Genomic DNA, 17,056 nt, shown 5'->3' with positions numbered 1-17,056 from the left:
CTCTAGAAAAGGAGAGGCGGAGAGAGCTGAGACTGTTCAGCCTAGAAAAGAGAAGGCTCAGGGGGATCTCATCAGTGTGTAGAAATATCTGAAGGCAGGGTGGAAAGAGGATAGAGCCAGAGTCTTTCCAGTGGTGCCCAGGGACTGGACCAGAAGAAATGGGCACAAACGGAAACACAGAAGGTTCCTCCTGAACATCAGGAACCACTTTTTTACTGTAACGGTGACCGAGCACTTCCACAGGTTGCCCACAGAGATTCTCCCTCCCCCCTCCCTGGAGATATTCTTCTTGGCCACCTGGGCACACTGCTGGCTCATATTCACCCAGCTGTCTACCAACACCCCCAGGTCCTTTTCTGCCAGGCAGCTTTCCAGCCACTCTTCCCCAAGCCTGTTGTGTTGCATGGGGTTGCTGTGACCTAAGTGTAGGACCCGGCACTTGGCCCATCGATCCAGCCTGTCCAGATCCCTCTGCAGAGCCATCCTACCCTCAAGCAGATCAACACGCCTGCCTAGCTTAGCATCATCTGCGAATGTACTGAGGGTGCACTCGATCCCCTCATCCAGGTCATTGATAAAGATATTAAAGGGAACCAGCCCCAATACTGAGCCCCAGGGAACACCACTTGTGACTGGCCGCCAACTGAATTTAACTCCATTCACCACCACTCTCTGGGCATGACCATCCAGCCAGTTTTTTACCTGGTGAAGAGTACACCCATCCAAGCCATAAGCAGCCAGTTTCTCCAGGAGAATGCTGTGGGAAGCAGTGTCAAAGGCTTTACTGAAGTCCAGGGAAACAGCATCCACAGCCTTTCCTTCATCCACTAAGCGGGTCACCTTGTCATAGAAGGAGATCAGGTTGGTCAAGCAGGACCTGCTTTTCATGAACCCATGCTGACTGGGCCTGATCGCCTGGTTGTCCTGCATGTGACGCATAATGGCACTCAAAATTATCTGCTCCATAACCTTTCCCGGCACTGAGGTCAGACTGACCGGCCTGTAGTTCCCTAGATACTCCTTCCTGCCCTTCTTGTCGATGGGCTTCACATTTGCTAACCTCCAGTCAACTGGGACCTCCCTGGTTAGCCAGGACTGTGGATAAATAATGGAAAGTGGCTTGGCAAGCACTTCTGCCAGCTCCCTCAGTACCCTCGGGTGGATCCCATCCAGCCCCATAGACTTGTGTGTGTGTCTAAGTGCTGTAGCAGGTCACTCACCATTTCCCCTTGGATTACAGGGGCTTCATTCTGCTCCCCATCCCTGTCTTCTAGCTCAGGGGTCTGGGTACTCAGGGAACAACTGGTCTTACCATTAAAGACTGGGGCAAAGAAGGCATTAAATACCTCAGCATTTTCCTCCTCCTTGGTCACTATGTTTCCACCCCATCTAACTAAGGATTCTCCTTAGTCCTCCTTTTATTGCTAATGTATTCATAGAAATATTTTTTATTGTCCTTAACATCAGAAGCCAGATTTAGTTCTAGGTAGGCTTTGGCCCTTCTAATTTTCTCCCTACATAGCCACACAACATCTTTATAGTCCTCATGAGTGGCCTGCCCTTTCTTCCAAAGGCCATAAATTCTCCTTTTTTCCCTGAGTTGCAACCATCACTCTCTGTTCAGCCAGGCTTGTTTTTTTCCCCTATGGTTCATTTTTCAGCACACGGGGATGGCCTGCTCCTGCTCCTTTAAGACTTCCTTCTTGAAAAACGTCCAGCCTTCCTGGACTCCTTTCCCCTTGAGGTCTGCCTCCCAAGGGACTCTGTCAATCAGGCTCCTGAAAAGACCAAAGTCCACCCTCCAGAAGTCCAAGGTGGCAGTTCTGCTGACCCCTCTCCTTGCTTCTTCAAGAATTGAAAACTCGATCATTTCATGATCATTATGCCCAAGATGGCCTCCAACCATCACATCACCCACAAGTCCTTCTCTATTTATAAACAACAGGTCCAGCAGGGCACCTTCCCTAGTTGTCTCCCTCACCAGCTGTATCAGGAAGTCATCCTCAACACACTCCAGGAACCTCCTTGATTGTTCCCTCTCAGCTGTATTGTATTCCCAGCAGACATCAGGTAAGTTGAAGTCCCCCACAAGGAGAAGAGCTCGCAACCTTGAGACTTCTCTCAGCTGTTTGCAGAATATTTCATCTGCCTCTTCACCCTAGTTGGGCGGTCTATAACAGACTCCTACTACGAAGTCTGCCTTGTTGGCCCCCCCCTGATTCTTACCCATAGACAGTCAATCCTATTGTCACCATCATTAAGTTCTAGACATTCATAGCACTCCCTAACATACATGGCCACCCCACCGCCTGTCCTTCCTTGCCTATCCCTTCTGAAGAGTTTATAGCCATCCATTGCAGCACTCCAGTCGTGCAAGTCATCCCACCACGTTTCCATGATGGTGACTACATCATAGTTATCCTGCGGTACAATGGCTTCCAGCTCCTCCTGTTTGTTGCCCATGCTGTGTGCATTAGTGCAGAAGCACTTGAGTCGGGCTAATGGTCCCGCCACCTTTTTTCTGGGAGAAAATTCCTAATTCCTAATTCCTACCTGACCATTCCCAGGCATTGCCATAGTTTCTAACTCAATAGCCCTCACATCTCTGCTGCAGCATGGATCTCCATCCCCTACCTTCACTGAGTACATAAGCCAGAGTCTTTAGCTCTAAAAATGTACATCCATAGACAGATTTGGTGACCTCTGCAATAAAATAAGTTTCCATTTTCGTGACTAAGTCCTCTCAGTGAATACTGACAAGTGCTAACCCTTATCTCAGGATCTTTCTTTTTGTCTAAATCATTAATTTCAACACTCTGAATCATTAGTTTAAATCCAGTTTCAGGTGGATTCAGTAAAGTTTTCAGGCAGTCCTTTTGAAGACTACAGATACCAAATGATAGTCTGAAACCTGAAACATTCTGTAAAAGCATAAAATGCAATGTATACTTAAATTTAATTTTGTTCCATAATTTTCCTCTCTTTTTTAATATCTCACTAATACCTGAGAGAAAGTAAAACTAAGTAAAACATCCTCAAGAAATGAATTCAAAATCACAGGTATAGAAATGCAAAACGGTTACGGCAAGGTAAGCTACAATATGCATTTACAAAATGTCTGCTATTTGGCACTGTCTCTCTGCATACGCACTCTTCTCCCAAAATTGCAATAATTGCTTCTCTTTATTGGGTAAAATAGTTTACTTTTTTTCATGGATTTACAGTATGTACAGATAACTCTTGTCAACCAACAGGCTGCTTGTATTTCCAAATGCTCTTTTAGGAGACTGCAAATCATGAGATAAGAATCTAATATATAAGAAGTTATAATGAGGTCTGGAGAATGTCCTGAGAAGATGATGATGAAACAATTAAAATTTTGAGTCAAAAAAGTACTGACTTTAGGAAGAACATCAAAATTTTTAAGACTGAAGCAAAAATAAATCATCTAAAGAGTGTTAACAAATCATTGAATCCATGTTGACGTGACATCAAACATCTTGTCTCACAGAAATCTGTTTAGCCTGGAGTCAGGCAGACTTCAGTAGTTGAAGTCACTGGGTGTCCTATTAACAAAGAGATATACTACACCTCACAGAAGATGAGAAACACAGCCAAAGGGTGACAGCTGAAACCCAGGTACCATTCCAAGAGGTAGCCCCTCACATGAATGCATTTTAGAAAAAATAGGCTTGAAAACTATGAAAGCAATGAACCATATCTGTGAATGTATGCATAAAGGAAAAAAACAACAAAAATCACTTACCTACATTCTGTTAAGAGAAAAGGCTGAAGAACAAGAATCTTTTATAGGTATGTATACATACATACTTCTATATAAATAAAGAATTCACAGAACCTGTAAGCAAAACATGTTTCTTATAGTATTTTTTAAATTATAAGCATTTAGTTTTAGATGTATATGAAATTAAGCTTCATGTGCTATACATATTTTCATTCAGACAATGAGTTACTTTGAGTAACTATGTGCCTTGCAATTCTATTAGCATTTTGGTTTTGTGTTTGTTTTTTGTAAGTTTGTTTGTTTTTTAATTAAAAATGCCTTGGTTGGAAAAATACATATTTTTTTGTAAGGTGTAGTCTTTCACCAACTAGGTGGAAGAATCATAGGATCGCTAAGGTTGGAAGGGACCTTTAAGATCATCAAGTCCAGCCATTAACCTACCCTGACAAAACCGAAGTTTTTCCTAATATCCAATCTAAACCTCCCATGGCACAACTTGAGGTCATTTCCTCTTATTCCACTTGCTACTTGGGAGAAGAGATCGACCCCCACCTCTCGACAATCTCCTTTAAGGTAGTTCTAGAGAGCAATAACCTCTCCCCTGAGCCTTCTTTTCTCCAGGATAAACAACCCCACTTCCCTCAGCTGCTCCTCATAAGACGTGTTCTTCAGACCATTCACCAGCTTTGTTGCCCTTCTCTGAACACGGTCCAGCACCTCAATGTCTTTCTCATAGAGAGGGGCCCAAAACGGAACACAGTATTTGAGGTGGGGCCTCACCAGTGCCGAGTACAGGGGGATGATCACTTCCCTAGTCCTGCTCACCACAGTATTCCTGATACAGGCCAGGATGCCGTTGGCCTTCTTGGCCACCTGGGCACACTGCTGGCTCATATTCAGCCATCTGTCCACCAACACCCCCAGGTCCTTTTCTGCCGGGCAGCTTTCGAGCCACTCCACCCCAAGCCTGTAGCGCTGTGTGGGGTTGTTGTGACCCAAGTGCAGGACCCGTCACTTAGCCTTGTTGAACCTCATACCATTGGCCTCAGCCCATCGATCCAGCCTGTCCAGATGCCTCTGCAGAGCCATCCTACCCTCAAGCAGATCAACACGCCTGCCTAGCTTAGCATCATCTGCGAACGTACTGAGGGTGCATTCGATCCCCTCATCCAGATCATTGATAAAGGTATTAAAGAGAACCGGCCCCAGCACCGAGCCCTGTGGGACACCACTTGTGACCGGACACCAACTGGATTTAACTCCATTTACCACCACTCTCTGGGCACGGCCATCCAGCCAGTTTTTTACCCAGCGAAGAGTACACCTCTCCAGGCCATGAGCAGCCAGTTTCTCCAGGAGAATGCTGTGGGAAACAGTGTCAAAAGATTTGCTAAAATCCAGGTACAGAACATTCACAGCTTTTCCCTCATCCACTAAGAGGGTCACCTTATCATAGAAGGAGATCAGGTTGGTCAGGCATGACCTGCGTTTCGTAAACCCATGCTGACTGGGCCTGATCACCCTGTTCTCCTGCATGTGCCGTGTAATGGCACTGAGAATGATCTGTTCCATAACCTTCCCAGGCACTGAGGTCAGACTGACTGGCCCTAGATCCTTATTCCAGCCCTTCTTGTGGATGGGTGTCACGTTTGCCAACCTCCAGTCAGCTGGGACCTCCCCGGTTAGCTCATAAATGATGCAAAGTGGCCTAGTAAGCACTTCTGCCAGCTCCCTCAGTACCCTCGGGTGGATCCCATCCGGCCCCGTAGAGTTGTGTATCTCCAGGTGCTGAAGCAGGTCCCTCACCATTTCCCCTTGGATTACAGGGGCTTCATTCTGCTTCATTCTGCTCCCCATCCCTGTCTTCTAGCTCAGGGGTCTGGGTACTCAGGGAACAACTGGTCTTACCATTAAAGACTGGGGCAAAGAAGGCATTAAATACCTCAGCATTTTCCTCATCCTTGGTCACTATGTAAGAAACTAAGTTTCTGATGAGTGTGCTCTTTCTACCACCCTTTTGTTTCCAGAACTCATCAGCTAATGTTCTTTTCTGCTGATCTCAATGTTTCTATTAGCAGATACCTTTTAAATTAAGAAGTCATACATGTCTTTGGATGTCTTTGATGAGAAATATACCTAGTAGGAGTGTGTGCGCTGTTTCCAAAGAATGAAAATGGTCAAAATAATGGGCAACAGAACTCATCTCTGAAAGAAAAATGAAGTCAAAGTGATTTTTTGTTGTTGTTTATAAATAGTAGGAGCTTTAGGGAGTGCTAAATTTAAAATTACAGATGGGCAATGAATGTTGACACTGCAAAAAAAACCCACCTTCAACAAAAAAGATATACAAACAACACATTTTTCATAAAAACAATGACAGATTTGCATGCTCTTAATGGTTATATTAATCAAACATGCCGTTCCATTAAAAATGTCAAGCACTAAGGACTATCATAAATCTTGAAAAAAATCTAGTAGTCTCAGCATTCTTAGTTATTTACAACCCTAAATATTACTATAAAAGAATTAAATATTATAAAAGAAATGGACTAGTATCATCAATATTATTAAGGCAGTAAATTTAAACTTCTGTAAGTCACAATATGTGTATGCACTGGAAAACCATACCCAAAAATATGCTAAAAAATTATTTACAGTCAAACTGTAAGAACAGTATTTCCAGATTGCCTGGCCCCAGTCTGCTATTGTTCAAGATTTGTTTTTAAGACCTAGACAATGAAATGCAAATTTTCCTTTCCAATTTCTTGTTTAAATCTGTCCTCAGATTGAAATCTGTGGATAGGTAGAGAACACACATTTTGGAACAGAAGATTATAATTTTAAAATATTTTGATAAATTGAAGTAGTGATTTGAAAAAAAAGCAATGAATGCAAATTACTACACTTGGGTAGGAACAATCAACTGTGCAAGCACAAGCTGAGGAATGACTTCCTAAACAGCAGCTCCTTAGAAAGGGATTTGAGCATTACGTATCAACGCAGACTGAATAAATATTGTCACTGCTGTAAGAAAAATTGACATAATACTGAAATGAATAAACAGAATCTCATCACTAAGATGACAGATTTAGAACTAAGTTGTACTTGGCTCTGACAGGCCAGCACAAGCTAGAACCCTGTGCAGAAGTTTGGGCACCATGCTTCAAGATGCGCACTACTGCGATCCCAAAGGCTATTAACATAGAGATTGTCTAGTGTAAAGAAGACCAAGAAGAGACATGATAGTGGTTTGCAAACACAGGAAAGGCTGCCACAGAAAGAACATGATCAGCTGTCTCCTAACTGGGGACAGAGTAAGTAAGGGTCTTAAAGGGTGGGAAAACATCATGCACTATATTTTAGGAAAACTGTCCTAACAGTAAGGATATTAAAGAATCCTACTGATATCTCTCTGACTGGAGGTATTTCAAAACAGATCAGACTAACAGGTCAGCTGCCTAACCATCATGTGAGAATGGTTTAATGGCAGTTGATTTTGCCTTTGAGCCAGGGAATAACCTGAATGTCTTCCTCAGATACCTTCTAGATGTTCCTTCTGTGACCCTATATGCTTCCCTTCAGTAAAAAACAAGTACAGAGAGAATAAGGGAAGCAAAATTGACTAAGAATAAAACTGTCTGAAAAGTGTCTAACAATAAGAAATAAAATATGATAAGAATAAAAGAAATCCTAGCAACATTTCAATTATATCACTAGGTAGCTATGGTACAATTGTTAAAAACAAAAAGCTTTAAAAAATTGTTGTATATTTGTGAGGGAGCAGGTTTACTTATTATGTAAACTTTCTTGTGTACTAGTTACTGTAGCAGATACTAAATAATATCTATTGGAGAAAAAAATTTTCATTAAGAATTGCTTGCAAGAGTTCTCAAAGACTTAAGGGAGGAGGGCTCCAGTCTGCAAACATGAATTTTTAAACAAATCTTAGACTGTACTTACAAACTGAAACAGTGCTAATGTAAAAAGTTCATTATTTGAGAAGGACAAATAGAATATTCTAGGTTACAGTTTGCCTGACATCAATCCTAAATAAACAGAAAAGTTGGTAGAGACTTGACTGATACAGGTTTAAAAGAAATATAAATAATAATACAAATCAGTATTTTGTATAAGAATACTTTTTATCAACTAAAACTTTTTACACTTCCTGGTAAAATTAAAAGGATAATGGAATATGCTTAGATTTTTATAAGGCACTTTACTCAGTAGCGCACAACATCCAGACTAAAAGACTAGGAACACAACTGTACTAGTTCAGTAAAGCACACAATAAATTTATTAAATATTTACTGTCACATTTCAATAAGGAATTATCACTTAGTTGGTGAATTCATAGGTGAATTTCCTATCATCAACTGTAAGAACGAAAAATATGTTCAATGTTACTCAACATATTAATTTGTGAATTGGAAGTATAAACAAAATTCTTGCTTATGAAATTTTCTAATTACAAAAAGACCATCTGAGTGAAAATTAAGACAAAAGTAAATTAATTGCAGCGTATCATGTGGTAAGTCAGATTCATTCAAATGAAAATTGCACAAAGATACACATCTATGGAAAAAATAAGATGGTCAAAGTTTCAGAACGGTACACTGTAATTTGGAAAGTTGTATGACTAGAAAAGTTTTACAGCTCATACTGGACAAGCAGTTCAGCTTCAGTTTCTCTCACAACACTGTGCCCAAAGGCCTAACACACTTCTTGGCTGTACTAACAGAACAGCTGTGATTAGCAGTAGGAAAGTAATTTTGAATTTGGAAATTTGTAATACTTCCTTAACAATGAGGATTACCTCCATAGAGAAGTTTGCAGAACTAATACTTATGATAGTTAATAACAATCATAAAAAAAAGGTTTTATCAAGGAACCAGCATATTAACTTTTTTTTCTGAAAAATATCAAAAGATGAACAGTTGAAACAACACCATTAGGTACACAGACTCTCTCACTGTTATGAACTGTCTTGATTTGAGAAGAAAATTGAGACAAATTTGAAGCTAAAATAATATGGAAGCCTGTTTGTGTTTGTACTGCTACTGATTTGGAAACTTACTAGTGAAATTCTTTATTGGTGTGTACTTTTTTCTGTTACAATTTTTAACTTACTTGAATTTGTAATTTTGTTTCATAATTTGATTTTATACATTTATACACCGTCCCACCCCTCAGTGGTACTCTAAAATGAAACTGCATGATCATTCTGGTAACACAAGAACCAGTGGATACCTGATGGCAAAGCAGCAGTTTTAAAACACACCAGAAGAAATACATTTTCACAGAATGTATAAGAGGATTGTATAACACATTAGCACTGGAAGTTATAAAGGTATAAAAAGGGCAAGAGGGTTTAAAAGTAGATTCGTGTCCTCCACTTCCATTTGTGTCAGTTAAGCAACATGGTACTCATATGATGTGGAGCTTAAGAAGTCTTTTAACACCCAGCTTCTGGAAAGTCATACAGTATATCCATGGAAAAGTCATGCCTTGGCAGCCAAAAGTTTATCATTTTTCCCTAAGCACCTGTTATTTGCCACTGCTGGGAGACAAGAAACTGGGCTAGATAGACCTTTGGTCTGATGTAGAATGCTCCTTTATCATCTTAAACAGAATTCACAGCTTTTCTAAACTGGGGAAAAAATGCATCCATTGCCGCTGAAACAAAAACCAGACAAGTTGAGATTGTACTTTTACAGTGGAACAAAATTTACTTACATCAGTATTACAGGAGCGATACCGTTTCCTTTCTCCAAGACAATATTTGCCTCCACCTGAAGGCCTGGAAAAACATGTTTTATGTGTTAGTATCTGTATTAGTATAAACACAAGTTCATGATATATATTTATGTATTATTAATATAAATACAAGTCCAAGAGATATATATTATATAACATATAAATACATTTTAAAAGTACATAGAAGTTTTAAGGTGAGATTTTAAAATATTTTATTTAATAAGAATTTTAGCATTGACCTGAATTCGAGTAGATACAAAACAATACTGGGTACTTGAAAATCTTCAGTCATATAGTATTTGTCTTATTTGCATAGATCCCGAGAAATAGTTTAATTGTATTTTGAACATACTAAAAAGGCATTGTTTTTAATATTTGCTTGCTTTGTAAAACTAGAATGAGAAATGTGTAAACAACCTACATGATACTGTTTTTTTTAATCTTCTCATATTACACTTGAAAATATATCAAAATGAAGAAACACTGTCTGCTAAATACTGGAGCCAGCAGCAAGGACTGCATTTTCTAGTTCAAGAATCTGATTTGAATTAAACAGTATTAAATCTGAGGAAACTCCAGAGTAAGCAGGTTTCTGTTAGTGTGATTAAGACATTGGCTTTTAAATTCTCAAATTGTTCAGGAACCTTATCTATCTTCCACAGAGGTCAAATACTGAATTAACAATGACTTAAATGGAAGATTAATCAAATCTTCCATTTAAGTTAATAGCTCATATCTTAAAAGAATGGAAAAAAAACTTGGTGTTTGTCTTATAATTAAGAAACAAAAGAATTTACAATTAACTAAAGAGAAAATCTATACTATTTTTCATATTATAGGTATTTAACGAGGCAACACTATCCTAGAAACTCAAGTTAATTAATGAACCAAAGGGAATTTTTTCCTAATGCAGACACACACAAAAGAAAATTTAAACAAATATTGCATTTGCTTGCTGCACTGTTAAACATTTAAATTTTAATCATCTTTCAGCATACCGACTGACATGCATGGTGACAGGAGTAGTTAAAAAATCTTAGGAAATTACTCATGCTCCAGACAAACATTTCACTAGCGTTTTTACATACTTCTGTGAAAAAAAATAATGTATTTAATTTATTATTCTCTCAGTAACAGTCTGAATTGTTATCAATGCATATGAATAATTTTTGCTTTTGAATTCATTCAGTAAGTAGTGATATTTGCTAGATTTGATTGATAGTCATTGCTAATGATAGGAGGTGAACAAGCCACCTTAAACAGCAATAATGTGACATTATGGTGTCTGTCTTGCAGAGCGCAGTGGAAAGCCTAGCTTGCAAAACATGGGTATAAGCAACAAAGAACCAAAGCGCGAAGAGAGGAGAAGATAAGAAAGGAGTGAAAAAAGTCACAGAATGGATTTTCATGAAATAAACACAAAAGCTTCATGTTTTCAAGAAAAAGTGGTCTTAAAAACTAATAATGGTGATGGAAATAGAGATTATGGGACATGAAAAGAACAAAATATGGAATAATAAAACCATCCTTCTGCTAAGACCTATAGCTGTGATGAGACAACCAGAATAGGGCAAGCAGCAACAGAAAAAAAAGCAGTGATTCATTCAGCAAAGAACAGCAATGGAAATAAGTAAACATTCCTCATCTGAGAAGCACTAGTGACAGAGAGGAGCACTTACCTGACAGACCTTCTCTGGAACAGTGCTCAGGGACATTGGGAAGTAGACAGATGAAAGGACCAGTACAGATACACACAACAGATCAAGCTGTAGTGGAGAAGCTGGCCCCTCTTGAGAGAGAGTAGATGGACCAATAGGAAGTAGTGGCAGGTAGAGAAGTTGCTGAATTGTTTTAAGAGTCAGTGGGAAGTCACAACTTAGTGTTGGATGTGATAGCACATAAATGTATTGTATGCAACATAATAATACTAATTATGGTTTATATGTAAGCAGTTGTATGCAAAATCTTGGAAATACTGTGTTGCTTTTTTAATAAGTAACTTGCAATAGTTACTTTATATCCTAGACAAGCATCAGAGATAATGTCTTAAGAAGAAAGAAATCTATCTAAGGCATAATTTAAACATATTTTGCATGAACATTAAGTTGCAGAAAGAAAACTGTACTGGTTACTACTAAATATAAATCAAACTATCTTTACAGTACATACATAACAGATACATTAAAAAATGTTAAAAGCATGTCTAGTGAGCTACTCCTGTTAAGCTGTTTCTGTCAGCTATTTTGAAGAAAAATGTTGGCAAACTAGCAAAACATTTTTACAGATAACATGTGAAACCACAGTTTTGAATAATTTCCAAATGTGTCTTTTTGTTGGCTCTGGCTTACTTTAGCTACTTACGCTGGACTGTCACAGTGTCTTACAGATGAGGAGACTCCTCCCCCGCAGGTCCTGCTGCACTCTCCCCATATTGACCACGAACCCCAGTCCCCATCTATGCTCTGGGGCCAAGTGCCAAAAGGTACGCACTCTCCCTGATAACACCACTGAAAGATTTCACAAAAAAACCCACCACAAAATTAGCTTCCAGGCTGACAGAGTTATCAGGACAGAAACATATAAGGGTCAGGCAATGACAATTATAGGCATCAATATTCTCTGCATAGATAACAAGACTAATATTATACTTTTTCAGGCCACGTTTAGACATTGGTGAGTGGATGTGTGATTTGCTAATTGTCTTCACTAAGTCCTGAATTATAGGTCCTTAACACACACCATAAGTTAAAGCAAGCTCAAACTAAAGATTTTCTTTTTTCTTCATACATCCTCCTTCATGTTTCTCATTAAAGGAACTGCAAATAGATTACAGTCTTTTAAACACTGAGATGCATTTCTAAGCTTCGTTTAGTAAAAACCCCTCCGCTTAGGATTCATGTAGTGGCTTCATCATGCAAAATGAAAAATTCCCCCCGATGGTATTTTTAAGAAAGTATTCCCTTACATTTTAAAAAATAAAATCTGGACAAGGTTACAATGGAAGAATTTGTTGCAGTACTTCATTTATACTAGCCCTGTAGACATAATAAAAGTAGTGCCAAGGCAGTAGACATGGTACAGAAAATCACTATAGAATAGTGACTGGCCATTTGTTCAGGGACAGAATGAACATGTGTACTTTATTCATGCAAACACTGAACCTTTGCAATATTGTTCCTTACATCAGACATACAAAATGACAGACAATTCACACAGTGGCTAATTGTTAAAATAAGTTTACCATTTCCTTAGTCAGAAACCTTTTTTAAACCATTCAGAAACAATCCTGGAGTCCATAGTTTGGTCCACATTCTGGTGTCTATTGCATCACTGAGAATCGGGAGTAGCTCAATTAGACAAGCCTTTCTTGCTGTTATTGCCTTAGGCGACAGAGTAGAGCATGGCCTCAGGTTTACTGTGACCTGAATCTGCACATCACTTCCAAAAGATGGACGTCTGCTGTTTAACTCCCTTGAATCCCCATAACAGACACAGTATTGACCCTTTCCAAAAAGAAATCCAGACAACTTCTGCATCCAAAATCAGCCATATAAATTTGACAAAAAGCACTGAGACATATACAGAAGACACGGACAGATAGACATATCCCTGTCCACCCATAAGCACTACTGGAAGACTCAGTGTTGACTTTATACTAATCAATACAGCAAAGATAAGTTTTCTCTTTTCTTGAGTCCTAAGGCTCACCTAAAGCCTCAGTCCTGGAAATGTGGGACATATGTAAACAAGTAAATGCAGCCACTCACAATGACCTGAATTACTCTGGATTTTTATGAAAGAAACTGAAAATAGAATTTAATCTTCAGTCACCACTCAGAAAAAAAGAGAATTAATAGGAGTTTGATATGAACAAGGATTGTACAGAGTGTTAGTCAAAGAAAATGAATAAAAATCCTTAATTTTTCATTAGAAATTTAATTTTGAATAAAAAGGTACTTATAGACTGTCAAACATGTCAGTCTAAGCTCTCAAGAATGTACATTAAAACATTAAAACAATCAATAATAAAACATGTAGCTTATGAGCAAATGCACCTAGATACAAAGTAGTTTTACATATGAACACATGCTACCTTTTAACATTAATAAAAGTGAAATTATTTTTCTAGCCACATTCATACTTGTTTCTTCTCTCAGAACATTTTTATCCTCCTCTTTTTTTTCTCTGTATGTGCTGTACCTGTTTTAAAACAGCCGTTACAATCCAGCACGTTTGTATATAAACTTCATCCTCTATCAGTTAGAGAAACAAAAACCTAGCATTCACGTGTCTACAGAAAACATATAAAGCAGACTATTTTAAATCTCAAGATCAAAATGCATCGCCTTTTCTACCAGGTCTGGTTGGGACAGATTTTTCCTCATAGCAGCCAGTATGGTGCTGCATTTTAGGTTTGTGACCAGTGTGGATAACACACCAATGCTATGGCTGAACAGTGCATGCACAGCATCAAGGCTTTCTCTGTTTCTCACTCTGCTATCCCAGTGAGTAGGCTGGGGGTGGGCAAGAGGTTGGGAGGGGACACAGCAGAGACAGCTGACCTCAACTGACCAAAGGGATATCCCATACCCTATAACATCATGCTCAGCAATAAAACTGGGGGTGTTTCCAAGGTAGCCATGGCTCAGAGTCTGGCTGGGCATCACTCTGCAGGTGGGAGGTGGTGAGTGATTGCTTTTGCATCTCTTTTTTGTTTGTTTTTTCTTTCTTTTCCTTTCACTTACTAAAATGTCTCTATCTCAACCCATGAGTTTTTCTCACTTTTGCTGTTCTGATTCTCTTCCATCTTTGGGAGGGAGAAATGAGCAAGTGATTGGGGGGGGGGGGCTTAGCTGCCATCTGGGGTCAACCCACCACACCCTTCTTCAGAAAAAAAAACAAGGACACAAGATTTCATGGAGTTGTACTGTGGAAATGAAGGTTTATCCTTCTTGCAGTTCTAAATTTACAATTCAGAGGTTTATGCCAATAAGCAGGCATCTGTCAGAGGAACGTACCCTTCATATGAAGCTTCTCTTAAATCCAGACTATCACTGAATACGTGCATAACACATAACGCAGTCTGTATTGTGAACTCAAATATTTTTAGGTACTATAGATGTAACCACATGGCACAGTGTTTTACAATGCCTCTAATGGTGTAATTAGGATGGAGAATGAAGTATTTATGTGAATTACAAATGAAGGACTAAATTTTTTTTTTCTTCTCATTATAGTGATAAATTAAGAGATAATGATTTTATCAACTAAAGACAATAATCCCCTTGCAGCATTCTATTAAAGAGGCCACAGGAGTACATGGTCAGGTATTTAATGCTAAAGTCAAAAGCTAAAAATTAAAATGCTTCTAAGAGTAAAAATGTATGCTAATGATTTAACTGAAAATACATTATAAATATTACAAACACAATCAAAGTTAATAAATGAAAGACACTTAGAGTTAAAGTTTGACCCCCGAACTCTATATTATTATGACTGTATACAATAGGCGAGTGCATTTCACCTGCCTTATTTTTCCAAAGCTGTATATAATCCCTGTGTTCTGTAATTTCCTCTGTCATCCAAACATTTTTTTCTTCCACATTCCCATATTCCCCTGTAAAAACTCCTTAAATGTTGATTTTTCTTCTCTACTGAAGTTAAATCTGAGGACTTACTACTCACTTTGGCACCTCTAATTTTCTAGTGAAAATTTATCTTTCACCAGAGGCCAGTGACGCATAGAATCTCTGTCAGAGTAATTAAAAATCACCAGAATCTTCATTATTTCTAAATGGAACTACAGAAATATGCTTCCTCCATTAATTATAGCAACCCTATGTGCTATAATGAGGTAAGGACTCATATACTGTAACCAGTATATGAACAAGAGGAAGTGATAGCTATTTTAAAAGAACAACCCTTCATGAAAGATTTAGAATTGAAATGTTAATTCTCTCCCACTGAAGAAGCAGCTTTCAATTAGTTCAATTAGAAGGGCAATGGTGATGCATTTGAATACATATAAAATGGGCACAAAATTTTAACCCTGTGAATTAAGGTGAGCAGTCTGGGATTTTTCTTCTACAGATAATTAACAATAAAACAAAATATGACATTGTGGCACATTTGAGATCACTTTTGATATGAATTTTAGCTGTTTAACAGAGCTAAGATTGACAACAGAAATTTTAATCTATGCATTTAGAAAACTCATACAGCAAGTACTGTAATAGTGAGGAAAATCAATTTCATCTTTCATAGGGAAAAAAAGAAGATGAAATCAATTAACGTTGCCATCTCATCTTTAACAATGAATTTTCAATCAGTGCTTCTACAATTATTTTGCAAGGAAACTTAATGTCCAGTAATAACTTGAATTTAGGTCACCAAACAATTCAGCTATTTAAACTGTGCTTTCAGCACACTGTGTTTTCACTTTCTGCAAATTTTTCCCTAGTTTAAATCCCTAGCATGACTCTATACAACGATGTCAGAAAAGGTTATTTTTTTATTACTTTAAATTCAAAGACAAAAATAAACATTCCTAACAGTTTTGTCTTTTTGTTTTATATGCACTATTTCCTCATCAGAGTATTTTTAAATCTATCAGTTAGTTTACCTTCACAAACACATCTCTGGATATACATTACCAGAGAGAAGCTTCATGTATATTTAAAATGATTATTACAAGACTAGGAAAAAGTGCACCTTTTTGAACCCAGATGGTATGTAAAACCGTTCACCAAAGCATGAACACATTAAAGCTTCAAAACAGAATAGATTTACAAGTTCTTTCAGCAGCAAAACCCCATTCTAGTCTCTTTTCCTGTATGCAGAAAACAGCTGAGTAACCTTTATGGAAAAAACTCTAAAAACCTTCAGGCATAGGCAGACATCTACTATGGAAAATTTCAACCCAAAGAGTTAAAGTTTGGCAGGTTTATAGAAGCAACTGAAAGAAGGTTTTATAATACAGTGTTAGGCAATTTTAATTGTAGAAATCCCTCCAAATTCTGCCAATAAGACATTAATGCACACTGCATCAAATTTTGCTTTGAGTTAATGGTTACACCGAATTTACATCAGTGTAACTAAAAGCAGAAATTGTCCCTCCAAATATGATAAAGTATGCGGGGATCTTGTTAGGCATTTGTCCTCGTTCCGGCAGGGATGGGGTTAATCTCCCCAGGAGCCGGCAGGGAGCAGGTATTCCATACCACGTGACCCATGCCCGAGCTATAAGAGGAGCTAGCCAGGGCGAGGAGAGGAGTTGCCACTCAGGGGTGGGCTGCGGCGGTGGGCTTCGCGGTTGGTGGGCTTCGCGGTTGGTGGGCTTCGCGGTCGGTGGGCTGCGGTGGTGTGGGGCTTCGCGGTTGGTGGGCTTCGCGGTTGGTGGGCTTCGCGGTTGGTGGGCTTCGCGGTCGGTGGGCTGCGGTGGTGTGCTTCGCGGTCGGAGCGCTTCGCGGTGGTACTGTAATCGCGTTTTCATCTTTTCCTTTTGCTGTTCTGTTAAATTGCACTCTTTTAACCCACGAGTTTGGCCCTGTCATT

At 38.8% G+C, this 17,056-nt stretch overlaps 1 protein-coding gene across 1 annotated transcript in view; it reads right to left on the bottom strand.

The window, feature by feature from the left end:
* LOC104287393 (A disintegrin and metalloproteinase with thrombospondin motifs 6-like) overlaps positions 1-17,056 on the bottom strand; it is a 160,151-nt gene that overhangs the window by 42,012 nt on the left and 101,083 nt on the right. Inside the window, exons 12-13 of the mRNA XM_009886090.1 lie at positions 11,864-12,009; positions 9,482-9,545 (exon numbers count right to left, since the gene is read on the bottom strand). Of these exons, the coding sequence (XP_009884392.1) occupies positions 9,482-9,545; positions 11,864-12,009 (210 nt within the window). The remainder of the gene's footprint in view (positions 1-9,481; positions 9,546-11,863; positions 12,010-17,056) is intronic.

The sequence above is a fragment of the Charadrius vociferus genome, unplaced genomic scaffold, assembly GCF_000708025.1.
Source record: "Charadrius vociferus isolate BGI_N301 unplaced genomic scaffold, ASM70802v2 scaffold675, whole genome shotgun sequence".
Taxonomy (NCBI): domain Eukaryota; kingdom Metazoa; phylum Chordata; class Aves; order Charadriiformes; family Charadriidae; genus Charadrius; species Charadrius vociferus.
This window is presented reverse-complemented; position numbering and strand designations above follow the sequence as displayed.